Here is a 15,487-nt window from a genome sequence, read left to right on the forward strand (position 1 = left end):
GCAAGTGATTGCTGAGTGCTATGTTTCTGGAAAAATGGAGGAAAATAGGAATATATAATTATACTTTTATAAAAAAGAACTTTTGATAATACCACGTTTTTATTATTTTATAAAACACAATATAAAATTTTAAACTATTTTGTTGTTTCAATTTCTATGTCATAATAGTATATTATGCAAACGAGCCGCCTAGCGGCGAGTTTCTTATAGAGTACGAGCTTCATAATGATAATTAAATGCAAGTTGTATACACGATTTTTTCGAGAATCATTCACAACAAAAAATATATTCAAATTTATCAATTTTGTAACGCATATTGGTGTAATTCATTACCAATAAGGGAATTAATATTGGTATGATTCAATACCGAATGTGAAAAATTGTGATTCACATGTAAAAGTACAAATGTTTCACAAATGTAACATAAATAAAAACAATTATACAATAGACAGATGCAGTTGTTTACAAAATATAAATAAATTAAAAAGACAATATGTATTATCAATTTTATCATTTTATACAAGTCATTAATACTATTATTAGTTAAGTAGATATCAACGATATAATTAAAAATATTTCACGTGTTAATGAAATAGAATAAATTGAAGTTTTTAACGATAGTTAATTTTATTTTTCATTTATCAGTAACACAAAATTATTACTTTTGATATTTTAATATTTCACCAAATTGCACCACCATATAAATATCCCTTTATATTTGTATAAAATAATCAAAACATTAATTAAAGTTCAGAGGTTACTACTTGAGATAAAATAATTCGTATACAATATTTTGCTGATAAGCTCTGATCCGGTGTATCAAATGTTTGGTATATATATTCAAAAAAATATTTCAAAAACCAAATTTTCATCAAAATGACTTGTAAGAAGTAAGTATATTACTTAAGTTAAACGTACATGGGCTAGATTGATAATATAATTTAATAACTGTTAATTAGAAAATATCAAAATTTTTCCAATTTCATTTCTTGCTCTTGTAGTAGATTATCTTGTCCATATACTCAGATTTCTTTAAGTTAGAAGAGATATTATTTGCTTTTAAGTAAGTACTTATTATGTTTATATGGGATTAATTCACAATTGTTGGTGTAATGAAAATTACATTTTGGTTAACTAATGTTTGACTTTACTATTCTAATTGTAAAATAAGCCACAAGTTAAAAAAATGATTTTATTGACGTTTTGACTTCCACTTCGGATGTCGTTATCGAAATACATCGTGTGGTATAATATATTATAAAGTGTTACATGATTTTTTAATGCTTTTCTTTATTTCTTCTTTTATTTCTTTATTCTTTTCTTAATTTTTAGTCAAGCTATTTATGTTAAGCTATTTTATATACCTTTGATCTGGCCTCCTTGGTATCAATCGTATAGGTTTATAGGGGGTCTAGGACGTTTCATCGCCGCCAGTTCATCGCCGCCGTTTCGATGCCGCTAGTTCATTGCCGGCCGATTCATCGCCGCCGTTTCGATGCCGCTAGTTCATCGCCGGCCGATTCATCGCCAGTCAGTTAATCGCTATCTGATATATGTATTTCCGAATTTTCGACAGTTACATTTATTATTTATTTTTAGTATTAATTACGAATTCTAGGAAATACGAGATAGGTATGACCATTTCCGTTGCCATACTTAATCTTTTAATAGACTTTTAAACTTTTATAATATAAAATATATTATAATGATTATTTTTTAATGATTTTAACTTCCAATCGTATAGTAAGATATTTGATCACGTGTTTAATTCTGTCCAATCAGATTAAAATTATACTGAGAATTATCTACTGTAGAAAATTACCGATAGAATTTTTTCAAGTAGATTGTTTCTGTTTTAATGGCAATCAGTTTCCTAGTTTTGACAACTGTCACATTTAAGAAAATATCCATAATATACGTATTAAAAAATAATCTTACGAATATCACACGACAGTAAGAATAAATAAGAAAATAATGCTTCATTTTTACTCAAATTTGTTGTCATTGGGCAATAGCCACTCGAGCACTGCGGGCTCTCGTGTCTATTGCCAGACAACAAATTTTCGAAAAACTGTCGCATTATTGTCAATTTATTCTCACTCTCTTGTGATATTATACCCGATTATTTTTTGATAATTTTAACTTCCAATCATACAGTAAGATATTTGATCACGTGTTTAATTCTGTCCAATCAGATTAAAATTATACTGAGAATTATCTACTGGAGGAAATTACCGATAGATTTTTTTAAGTAGATTGTTTCTGTTTAATGGCAACCAGTTTCCTAGTTTTGACAACCGTCACATTTAAGAAAATATCCATAATATACGTATTACAAAATAATCTTACGAATATCACACGACAGTAAGAATAAATAAGAAAATAATGCTTCATTTTTACTCAAATTTGTTGTCATTGGGCAATAGCCACTCGAGCCCTGCGGGCTCTCGTGTCTATTGCCAGACAACAAATTTTCGAAAAACTGTCTCATTATTTTCAATTTATTCTCACTCTCTTGTGATATTATACCCGATAATTTTTGATAATTTCCCGTCGTCAAGTATATTACGTCAGATGCCCTTCGTTGCTACGAAAAAATACATTCAGTAACATTAATGACAATTAATGTTTTAAAAATTATAAAAGTGCTGACTTTCAACCGTCAAATTAATATTTATAACAACTGTGTGTTTAATTGTACTAATTTGTACTTACATAAATAAATTACAATAAAATTTTGGTTTTGAACAGTTTTATTCATGAAATAATCGCAACAAATTGCACTCGATCTCTAAAATTAATATAGAATTTTTGCCCTCGTGACACTTGACATAAATTAAAACTGTCAAAGTGTCACTCGGGAAAAATTCGATAATTTTAGAGCTCTTGTGCAATTACTACTCAATCTTTTAAATTTCACGGTCAACACGGCCAAGAGAAACTGTTTCTTAAATTCGAAAAGAACCCAAAATTTTTGTACAAAAATTTAGGGGAAGTAGAACAGTAAATATAATAATATTTTTTATCTTTTTAATTGTCATAAGTTTTGAACTGACTACAAAATCAACTGACTAACTGGCGATGAAACGGACGGCGATGAAACGGACGGCGATGAAATGGACTGGCGATGAACCGGCGGCATCGAAACGGCGACGATGAACCGGCGGCGATGAAACGTCCCATTCCGGTTTATAGGTATAAGATTCTGCTTTAGCTATTACTAGGTTCGCCTCTACTTCTTACACTACGATGTAAAATCGAAATTGATGGGAAAATAATAAAGCAGGAAGCAAGGTTTAGATGTCTGGGAATAGATATAACCAATTACGGAGATGTTGAAGAGGAAGTAGCTTAACAGCAAAGCTTAAAAGCAAGTAAAGCGGCGGGATATCTTAATGACACAATCTGGAACAACAAACACCTAAGACAAGACACAAAAGCAAGAATCTAAAAAGCAGTTAGACCTATATTGACATACACGGCGGAGACAATACTTGACACATCTAAAACGAGACGACTACTAGAAACAACAGAGATAAAATACTTCGACGAATATCAGGGAAAAGTCTCTTGGATAGGGAGAGAAGCGAAAACATAAGAAGATCATGCAATGTAGAAGACATTAATGGATGGGTGACAAAACGGAAACAGGAGTGGAACGAACATATTAGTAGAATGGCAGAGGATAGGATAGTACGAATAGCACGAGATAAGTCACCAAATGGACGAAGAAGTATTGGCAGACCAAGAAAAAGATGGTGCGATAACTTAAAGAATTTAGGAGGCTAATATTGAAAAAGAAACAGGCTTTAAAAACTACATACAAGAAAGAAGAAGAAGAAAATGATTATACAGTGTGTTGAATTGAATAAAGATATTCTTGAAAGCTTCCTACCCAAGTAGTAATTGTACAATGGCACCATCTACTGCCATGGCTGGAACGAAACATTTTCCTTCTTGTATGTAGGCTTTAACTACATACAAGAAGGAAGAAGAAGATAGTTTTGAAGATCTGTATTCGGCCTATTTTCTTGCCGCTGTTTATAGAGTTTCTATTGTTTGTTCATCTCCTTTATTGTTTGTTTCATTTCGTTTAATCACCACTAGGTCTCTTTATTCTCCAACTTTTTTCACGTCTTTCCTGAGGTTTATCTAAATATTTTTATACCAGCATTGTTAGTAATAGTAGCTATATTTCTCCACATTATATAGAACTGTCTTTAATGTTCTACTGCTGTGTCAGCACTTACTTTATGTGGGATACAGTTAAACAACTGTAAAAATATAGATTATGTATGTAAGTAAAGTGTACCGGGTGTCCCAATAAGAATGGCTCTCGGCCATATCTCAGGAACTGTTTATTTATAGTACAGTACAGCTTTGAGAAAAAATATTTATAACAAAAGTTTTCTCGGGAAAAGCCTGGAAATTATTTTCATAATTGTAGTTCACCGCTAGAGGGCGTAATTGAATATCAAAAATTAAAAAATCAAAATTTTACAAAATTTAACTAACGAAAGGGCACTGGAATTCCGATCATCGTATTCTTGATAAAATTCTACGCATATTTTATTTCACAAGTTTAAGTCTACCTTTGCAAATAAGAGGTGGGGGTGAGTGGGAACCTTGTTATGAAAAAATGGCTGTAAGTCCGGTTCTGCTAAATCGAATTTTGCAAACTTGGTCTTGTTGAAAACAGCTCTTTTTCGTCAATGTAGGAGTTATAATTTCGAAACAGTCTATTAAGTAATATGCCAGCTAGGAGGCGTTACATAATTATTTTCAGAAATCTAATTTTCTTTGGAAAATATTAAATACAAGTATGCATTTTTAATCCTGTATTACAAAATTAGATAAAATTAGCAACAGAATAGCGAAAACCGCATGTTGATACCTTTTTTTTTTTATATCTCGAGATATCTTAACAAACTTGTAAATTTTAAACATAACTATTACTGTCAACGGTAAACGAAGTTAAGGAAAGGTAGTGTGCTGTGGAAAAAAAAACAAAGAAACATTTTTTAGATGTCAACGTGTATTAATTAAAACAGCAATAGGACCAACAATACTATAAAATATAACAAAGAAAGAAAAACAACTACTTAGTGACGACTTAAATGTTCAAATTATGGCCCATAATTTTCGATGCAAGTATTTACTCTTTAAAGAGTATATTGAACAGCAGTCTCAATTTCTGCTGTCCCAATGCTTTGCATGGCGTTTCCTACTCTCTGGATAATGTTTTCTCGAGTAGTGGGCCTAGCGGCAAAAACAAGGTCTATCCGCCCCCATAAATAAAAGTCTAAAACAGTTAAATCTGGTGATCTGGCTAGCCAAAAAATAGGCTTCCACGTCCTATCCATCTATGTATCAGCGAATGACTCATCTAAAAAATCTCTTACTACTATGGAAAAATGCATGGGACAACCATCGTGCTGATAAAACATGAACCTACGAACTGCTAGCGGTACATCTTCTAGAAGAAGAGGCAATTCATTCCTTAAAACAATTAGATAGCGTTCACCAATAATAGCATTATCGAAAAGAAAGGGTCCAATTATCTGACTCTCATCAGATTTAACTGTTTGGGGGTGGGGACGGTTTGGTATTTCACTTTTATTTAGGTATGAGGACGGATTAAAGACCTTCTTTTTGCAGCTAGGCCTACTCGAGAAAAAATGATCCAGAGAATGCGATACCCCATTCAAAGCATTTCGAGAGCAGAAATTAAGACTGCTGTTCAATCTACTCTTGAAAGAGTAAATGCTTGAATCAAAAATGATGGGCAATAATTTGAACATTTAAGTCGTCACTAAGTAGTTGTTTTTATTTCGTTGTCATATTTTATAGTGTTGTTTGTTTTATTGTTGTTTTAATTAATTATATACGTTGAGATCTGGAAAATCTTTCTTTGTTTTTTCCACAGCAAACTACCTTTCCTTAACTTTGTTCACCGGTGACAGTAACGGTTAGGTTTAAAATTTACACGTTTCTTAAGATATCTCGAGACAGAAAAAAGGTATCGACATGCGGTTTTCGCTATTCTGTTGCTAATTTGATCTTATTTTGAAATACAGAATTAAAAATCATACTTGTATTTAATATTTTCCAAAGAATACTAGATTTCTGAAAATAATTAAATAACGTCTCCTAGCTGGCATATTACTTAATAGGCTGTTTCGAAATTATACCCTTACATTGACGAAAAAGAGCTATTTTCAAAAAGACCAAGTTTGCAAAATTCAATTTAGCAGAACCGGACTTACAGTCAGTTTTTCATAACAAGGTTCCCACTCACCCCCACCTCTTATTTGCAAAGATAGACTTAAACTTGTGAAGTCAAATATGCGCAGAATTTTATGAAGAATACGATGATTGGATTACCAGTGCCCTTTCATTAGGCAAATTTTGTAAAATTTTAATTTTTTAATTTTTGATATTCAATTACATCCTGTAGCGGTTAACCTACAATTATGAAAATAATTTCCAGGCTTTTCCCGAGGCAACTTTTATTATAAATATTTTTTTCTCAAAGCTGTACTATAAATGGTTCCTGAGATATGGCCGAGAGCCATTCTTATTGGGACACCCGGTACATACACACATGTCCAAAAGTTTGGAATATGTACAAATAATATATCTACGCCTATGGTGGTTTCAAAACTGTTGTTGATATTCATTCTAGAGCGTTTTTAAATGAAACTGATAAAAAAATTGAATCGTTTTTTATCATTTTACTGACATTCAACTGATTAACGTATTTACACATTATTTCAGTTTTTGTTTAAATTTGAATTGAACCATTTAAAACGTGATATCTCATTTTGACAGATCTAGAGTAATTGCTTTGTGATAACAGGGCTTTATTTAAAGTGATATTTATCGCGAGTATTTTTGAAGTTACTCAGAGTGCTGTATCGAAAATTAAAAAAAAATCCAAGATACAAATGACATGAAGGATCGCCCCAGAGGTGGTAGAACTCGATATACAACAGAAGCACGAGACCGGCAGATAACATTGATAGCTCGAAGAAATCATCTGGAATCTACAAGTGGTATATCCAGAGAAATTGCTACATGTTCCTAAACTAATCTACCAACACAAAATAGTAAGGTTGCAATGGGCTAGAGAAATGGTGCATCATGGTCCTAACTGGAATAACGGGATTTCCTTTGATGAATCAAATATTGGCTTGTTTTCTGATTCGCGAAGAATACTGGTTTGGAGGGCCCCAGGATAGCATGTCCGACTAGAAATAGCCCAACCGCGTGCCCCATTTGAAGGTGGCAGTATTATAATTTGGGGTGGTATTATGAGTGGTACACGGACGTCACTGCTGGTTCTGGAGAGAAGAGTCACTGGTGTTGTGTACATCGAGAAAGTTTTAAATCCTGTCGTGCATCTATTCCGAGGGGCAGTAGGTAATAATGGATTTGTGTTTATGCATCACAACGCGCCTCCTCATCGAACAGCAGCAGTACATTATATTCTTCAAGAAGAAGGAATATCTACATTACAGTGGCCTTCGAATTCCCCCGACATGAACGTCATTGAACATGCTTGGGACATTCTCAAAACACGCATCAAGAAGCGAAACAATCCTACACTTCGAGAACTAAAAGATGCTGCTCGTGAAGAGTGGGAGATAATTAGGCAAGCCCAGCTCAACCAGTTAATCGGCAGCATGCCAAATCGAGTATAGGCATGCATCCATGCATGCAGGCCAATGGAGGAAATACTGATTATTAGTTTTATTAAAAATTATTTTTATCTATACTAATTTATTTTTAAATGTAAGCTGTACATTGTAAGTTTTTTTCACTCAAAGAGAGCAAATAATTTTTTTGCATATCGTTTATCTGGTTTTGAGATTTATTTAGTATTAATGATAATTGAAACAAAATGATGTTTAAGTATGTATTCAGAAGATTTTATATATAAAAATCAATAAAAAGATGAAATATTCCAAACTTTTGGACATACAGGGTGGGGCATTAGTTTGACAAAGTCCAATTACTCGTTTGTCGTAAGAGATACGAAAAAACGTTATTTAGCTAAAAGTTGGGGCACACATAGTGCCATAATTTAAAAATATTTTCAAATATACAGGGGCGTCCGTGGTGACAGGGTGACACAAACTTGTATTTTTAAATGGAACACCCTGTATATTTTTACATTTTTGGATTCTTCTCAATGTTTCCTTTCTTAAAATGTATGGTTTTGGAATATTATACGAGGTAGTTTAAAAGTTAATTACGTTTTTTTCTACACCCTGTAGAATTGTAGTGTTTGACATCAAATTTTCTATTTATATTCAAACGATTTTTAATATAGTCAACTACTGTTAATCATTAATAGTATAGCGAAATGTTTAATTTTAGTATACAGGGTGGGTCGAAACCCGGAATGGATATTTTCTGAGTTTTCTTAAATGGAACACCCTGTACTTTAGTATTGTAATGAAATGATATTTTATGGTACTTTTTTATTTTTTAAGCATTCCCTATACCTAAGTGCTTCAATTTGTAAGTTATTCGTGATTCTTTAAGCCAAACATTTATTGCAACAAAAATTACGTGAAATTTTATTAGATGGCCGTGAAAATATCCAATCAAAAGTAATTTTTCAAAAAAAATACATAATAATCTAGACTGATCCTTAATTTATTAATGTTGGATGAGATATCCAAATACGTTCGTAGTTAAGGGTGTTGGTGCTTAAAATATTAATCAAACATACAAAATTCTCCCTAGTTGGCTATGACACAAAATTTGCTTAAACATTTGACATTATTTATACTTAGTTCCAGTTGATTTGTTACCATTACTAATATTAATTTTTCTAATGAGGAACTGATTAAAATGGCTTTGTGCTAGGAGAGTATAACAAAAATGAGCTACTTGCAATAAAAATTTATCATTAGCAATTCCCTGATAGACGACAACCAAAAAGAGAATCTTTTGAAAGTATACTAAAACGGTTTCAACAGACTAGATACTTAGATTGTAAGAACGGTTGTACTAATATGCAGATCCTCAGTGACACTAAGGATTACATTTAATTCCTGTTTTCTTCACTTACAATAGTTTTTTGTTTTATCAGGTTTATCATAATCTAAGTTCCAGTCCGTTGAAACCGTTCTAGTATATTTTTAAACGTTTCTTTTTTTAGTTGTCGTCTATCAGGGAATTTCTGATGAAAAATTCTTATTGCTAGTAGCACATTTTTGTTATACTCCACTAGCACAAAAATTTTATTAATCAGTTCCTCATTAGAAAAATTCATATTAGTAATGGTAACAAAGCAACTGCAACTATAAAAATAGTATAATATCAAATTTTTAAGGAAATTTAGTGTCATAGCCGACTAGGTAGAATATTGTATGTTTTTATTAATATTTTGCGCACAAACAATCCTAACTACGAATTTATTTGGATATCTCATCAAATATTATGAAACTAAGGATCAGGCCAGATTACGATGTATTTTTTTTTCGAAAAAATATTTTTGATTGAATATTTTCACGGCCACCTAATAAAATTTCACGTAATTTTTCTTGCAATTAATGTTTGGCTTAAAGAATCACGAATAACTTACAAATTAAAGCACTTATGTATAGGGAATGCTTAAGAAATAAAAAAGTACCATAAAATATCATTTCATTACAATACTAAAATACAGGGTGTTCCATTTAAGAAAACTAAGATAATACTCATTCCGAGTTTCAACCAACCCTGTATACTAAAATTTAACATTTCGCTATACTGTTAATATTTAACAATAGTAGACTATATTAAAAATCGTTTGAACGTAAAATAAAAATTTGATGTTAAATCACTACAATTCTACAGAGTGTAAATGTTGCTACGAAATTAACAAAAAAACGTAATTATCTTATAAACTACCTCGTATAATATTACAAAACCATATATTTTAAGAATGGAAACATTGAGAAGAATCCAAAAATCTGAAAATATACGGGGTGTTCCATTTAAAAAAACCAAAGTTTGTGTCACCCTGTCAATACGCACGCCCCTGTATATTTAAAAATATTTTTAAATTATGGTCCTATCAGTGCCCCAACTTTTACCGTAATAACTTGTTTTCGTATCTCTTATGGCAAACGAGTAATTGGAATTTGTCATACTAATGTCCCACCCAGCTCTTTGAAGATGACCTTTTAATTATTTTTTTAAATACCTTCAGAATCCTGTTATTTAAGAAAAATGAAAACTGCTACATTAATTTATTTTCCAGAGATGAATGAATTTTATCAATAATTGCGAATTTCTAGTACCGGCCATATTAGTCTGTTTTTTGGGTAGGTCAACGATTATTTTATCGCATAAAATTTTTGTCTTTAATTTTTGTAATTTAGGTAATTTGGACACTAGATTATTAAGTGATGAGGTATTCTAGTAATAACAGTTACTGTTGCTTAGAGTAGGCAAACTACGCCATTTTTTTTTAATTTTTTCTAATTCAAAAAACGAAAAATATTCAAATCGGTTTTTCTAGAAAACGGTGTATTCTAACGACTTAAAGCAAGCATACATTTTAGTACTAGAATACATCACAGTTTAATAATACAGTGTCCAATATGCTTAAAACTTAAAGACAAAAAAGTTATGCGTAAAACAACAGTTTCCCTACCCAAAACGGACGCGCATGACCGTACTAGAAATTCGCAATTGATGGAATCGATTTATCTCTGGAAGACAAATAGGCGTATCAGTTTTCGTTTTTCTAAATAGAAGCATTCTGGAGGTATTTAAAAGAACTGATAACAAGACGCCATCTTTACAAAGCTCTACCTCCCTTAAAGGCATTTTCGGACTAGGTGAAATGGGTTAAATTATCTTACAATTATCTGAAAAATCTCCGTTCTTTGTTGGCCAGGACAGTTTCTGGACACCCTGTATTTTACATATATCCACTAATTTTTATATCCGTTGTTGAGAGTGTTGACACCACCCTTCACCCAAGTAGCAATTTTACGACCTGCAACCAATTTTGTCCTAATGGGACGTTAAATTTAAGGACAAAATTGGTTCATAATAAGCCTTAACCAAGGACAACGTCTGTTTTTCCTATGGACCAACGTTGCTGCTAATAAGTAATATAATCTGATGACCAACCGACATCGGGAATAACGACGTCAATTATTAGGATAAGGTTTGACGTTAAGCTGACGTCGGTCTTAACCTATCTGTAGTATAAGTGCAATTAAGTGGCATACATCAACGACTCCTCAACGTCGGGAATTACAACGTATTTTTTAGGATAGATGCCAACGTTCAGAGGACGTTGGTGTTTTATCGAGTATGGTAGACGTATTTTTCGGGAAGACTACAACGACAATCCAACGTTGAGAATACCAACGTTAATTATTAGGTTAAGGTTTAACGTTAAGCTGACGTCGGGTATAACCTCTATACTACAATGTAATTTACTGGAAGACATTTAACGACTGCTCAACGTCGGGGATTACAGATTATTTATTAGTATCGAACCCAACGTTCAGGAGACGTCGGGTGTTTTCTCCACCAGATTAAGGCGTGTTCACGACGACGACCGGTCGTCGGGAGTCTGTCGTCAAGACCAGGTTGTTTGCGTTTACTTTAGGACGTATTAGGTATACCAATAGGTAAATTCGAGGTGTGCAAGGTAAAAATAGGTTATACTAAAGGTCGGCAGGGGGTGTCCTTATCCAAATCAGTTAAAATGTAGTGCAATTTAGGTCGCGAGTCAAATCCGCCATTAATGAAAGATCGCCATGGTTCAGCCATTTTTTGAAACATAATGTTTGGCAATTTGTTTGCTAGATTTTAATGAATATTTGATTTTAATTAACGAATTTTGTTTATATATAAATCAAGGATAATTCTGTATGGGTCTAGATATAATAATATGTTTTTTTTAATTACGATGGTTATTTCTATTTTTACCGTTTTGTTCGATTTAACCTGTAAATTTCTGAGGCGCTTTCAGTTTTTAGCAATTTTTATACCTAGTTTAACAGTACACTTCCTTGCGTTTGTAAATTTTCGACCGCATTATGCAATGAGGCAGATGATTAATAAAATAATTATACAAGTCACTTAGGTTATATTCTGAATAGAGTAGGAACCTACTTAAATAAGTATCAACAGGCCGTCATGCATCTTAGTTTCTGATGATGTAATATCCTTCAAGATTATTAACCTATTTGGTAAAAATGAAGTGTGTCGGCCGTACTTCTGTGGTAGAGAATTTTATACTATTACTTTACAAGACCAAAGTCCTAAAAACTAACGTAATTTGACGATAAAATATCTCGAGCTGAGAAGTCGAGAGGGGGACGTCGAGGCAACCCGTATTTCTATTCCCCACTTAGGTGCAAATAGCGGTTTTCTGACCGTGCGTCGTCGCAACGTCGCGTATTAACGTTGGGGCATTTAATCCAACGTTAAGACGTCGTAATATTACGTCCAATTGCTTCTTGGGCACATCTTTGAAGAGTGGCTTAAAAGTGCAGGTTCATATTATATCGAAATGATTTTTACAGTGTATTTAATTAAGCGATTTAAAATCATCTTAAATTAATTTCTAACTCTATTTTTTTATTTTTTGTTTCAGTCAGTACATCATAATTCCTTTATTGGTACTTGTTGTATCGCACTCCAACTGTATGTCACCAGGATGCAACTGGATGGAAAACGAGGAAGAATGGCAATGCAATTCGATATCCCTTCAGTCTCCCGATCCGGAATTAGCAAAATTAAATCCAACTGAAGTTCTTAGTCTATGTTTATATAAAGTTTATGGAAATATTAATCCAGACTTGTTCACAAATTTAACTAGTTTAAAGGTACTCTTATTATTAGAAACGGAATTTAAAACTTTTAAATTTAAGTCAAATACACTTCAAAGTTTGCAGTTAATACGAAACAAATTTCCCAGAGGATCAAATATTAAAAATTGTTGTTATAAATTAGAAAAACTAACACTAAAAAATAATACTGGTATTAGTCTCAAACACGAAGTGCTATCTAGTTTTAAAAGACTGCGCAGTTTAGATTTAATATTACAAAAAGTGAAACACATAAATAAACATATATTCAAGGGCCTGACCAAGTTAAAGAAACTTTCAATAGTGAACTGTTCAACAGAAACTATAGCCGAAGATGCCTTTAGAGACCTTTCTCACCTCCAGGAGCTCTACATAGAAGATAACAGCTTGAGACACATACATCCAAAAGCATTCGAACCACTAAAACAGTTAACTTCGCTTAGTATTTACAGTAACAGATTACCCCCGTTACCACTTACTACTTTTAGTGAGCAAAAGAGGTTAACTCAAATTGGTTTACCTACGAATACGTGGAAATCCATAACTGTTGAAGACGTGCCATATATGTTTCCCCGGCTAAATTTTTTTTCTTACATGGGTGGATGGAAAACAGAAGAAGACAAAATAAATACCAAGTCAAATGTTTTCACGAAATTGACAAAGCTGTTACTGAAAAGGGATGAAAATATAAACTAAATAATAGTTAATTCAGTATTAATAGTAATAGAGTAAAAACAGAGGCTTATGCTTTTTGTGATAGTGAGATAAGTAACAATAATGGAAAGTACAAAAAATATAATAGTTATTTATGATATAAGTGTTAAAAGTACACGTTTAAGGCACGCATGTGAAAGTTTGCAGAATGAGCGATAGCGAGTTCTGCAATTCACATGAGTGCCTTTAAAATGTACTTTTTAACACGCATATCATACAATATTTTTTCTACAAACGTAATTTCAGGACAATATCTACAAAGACTTTTACTTGAACTTGACTGACATTCCAATTTTATATTTTTTTGACATTACATCAAAATTGCATATACGGTCAATACGAACTGCAGTGCCTTAAAGTAGCATTCTTAACGTTCGTATGGAGTGCTAAAAATTGCATTTTTAACACGGTTGTAGAAAAAATAGCTTTAAAAAGCTTGAGACTAACAAATAAAATCATTAAATTAAGTTACCTATCGATATATTATAATTTGTACCTATTTTATAATTTAAATTATTTTTAGTTTTAAAGTCCTATTTATTTTTTATATTAGCTTGTTTTCTTTTTGAATTTTGTATAATACCTACTATTTTATAAAAAAATTTTAATTTGACATTTTATTTTATTTACCTATATACACATTATTGTTTATTAAAAAATTAAGTTAAAAATCCAAATGGATTACAATAGTTGTTCAGAAGGAACGATTTTGGATGTAATCAGTCCATCTTCAGTGACCTTTGGAATATTTTACAGAAATAAAAGGGAGATATCGAGCACTGAGTTTTATTAAATCTTGGGCAAGTTTTAATAAAACTCAGTGCTCGATATCTGTCTTTTATTTCCCTAAAATTCATATATAGACCAGGGCGCATCTGTAAAAATATTAGTACATTTGGACGTTAAGAGGTGACTCAAAATTTTTTGCAGAAATTGCTTGAAAATAACTCAAATAATAATATTTGAGTTATCCTCCCTCTCAAAAAGTTTCGAAGCATTGTTTAAATAATCAAAATGTCAAAAAATGAAGGAAAAATTCGATTTTTTTTTCGTTTTTTGATTATAACTTTAAAAGTATTCATTTCCGAGAAAAGTTGTACTGACATCAAAGTTGCACAATTAAATTTCCTACAATATAGAGCTGGTTAAAAATTTAAAAAATAGTCACCCTTGTTGCAAAATAGCAATAATTGCGAAAAAAACATACAAAAACAAGTATTCGCATTTTACGTTTTTCAACCATTTATGACCATTTATGCTACACTTAGGACCTTCATATTTCACCCAGAAAAACGTTACGATACAGTAAAACAATACTGTAAATTTCATTAACATCGGTTCAATATATTATTTTGCAAAATAAATTTTAAAATCCAGCTTTCGCAAAAAAAATTCATTTTTTTAAAATGTTACAGGACTGAAAATAAAGCAGATAGCAAGTTAATTTTTTTTTGCGTATAGAAGTGTACTGTACCTTTCATTTGAAATTTGCAAAATTAAAATCGATTATCTACCACGACGTCAAGAATTTTTTTAAATAAACATTTACAATAGTGAACTGCTCAACAGAAACTATAGCCGAAGATGCCTTTAGAGACCTTTCTCACCTCCAGGAGCTCTACATAGAAGATAACAGCTTGAGACACATACATCCAAAAGCATTCGAACCACTAAAACAGTTAACTTCGCCTAGTATTTACAGTAACAGATTACCCCCGTTACCACTTACTACGTTTAGTGAGCAAAAGAGGTTAACTCAAATTGGTTGACCTACGATTACGTGGAAATCCATAACTGTTGAAGACGTGCCATATATGTTTCCTCGGCTAAATTTTTTTTCTTACATGGGTGGATGGAAAACAGAAGAAGACAAAATAAATACCAAGTCAAATGTATTCACGAAATTAACTAAGTTGTTACTGAAAAGGGATGAAAATATA

At 32.0% G+C, this 15,487-nt stretch overlaps 1 protein-coding gene across 2 annotated transcripts; it reads left to right on the forward strand.

Moving 5' to 3' along the window:
• The first annotated feature begins 742 nt into the window (after positions 1 to 742).
• On the forward strand, positions 743 to 14,160 carry LOC126881217 (P-granule-associated novel protein 1-like). Of its 2 annotated transcripts, none has more exons than XM_050645346.1 (2): positions 743 to 890; positions 12,620 to 14,160. In XM_050645346.1, the coding sequence occupies exons 1-2, from the start codon at positions 877 to 879 to the stop codon at positions 13,527 to 13,529; spliced, it is 924 nt and encodes a 307-aa protein (XP_050501303.1). In that variant the 5' UTR covers positions 743 to 876; the 3' UTR covers positions 13,530 to 14,160. The 2 variants fall into 2 exon arrangements, with proteins under 2 accessions (XP_050501303.1, XP_050501304.1); XM_050645347.1 differs by lacking the exon at positions 743 to 890 and adding an exon at positions 951 to 1,063.
• Positions 14,161 to 15,487: the final 1,327 nt, after the last annotated feature.

This window comes from Diabrotica virgifera, chromosome 3, assembly GCF_917563875.1.
Source record: "Diabrotica virgifera virgifera chromosome 3, PGI_DIABVI_V3a".
Lineage (NCBI taxonomy): Eukaryota > Metazoa > Arthropoda > Insecta > Coleoptera > Chrysomelidae > Diabrotica > Diabrotica virgifera.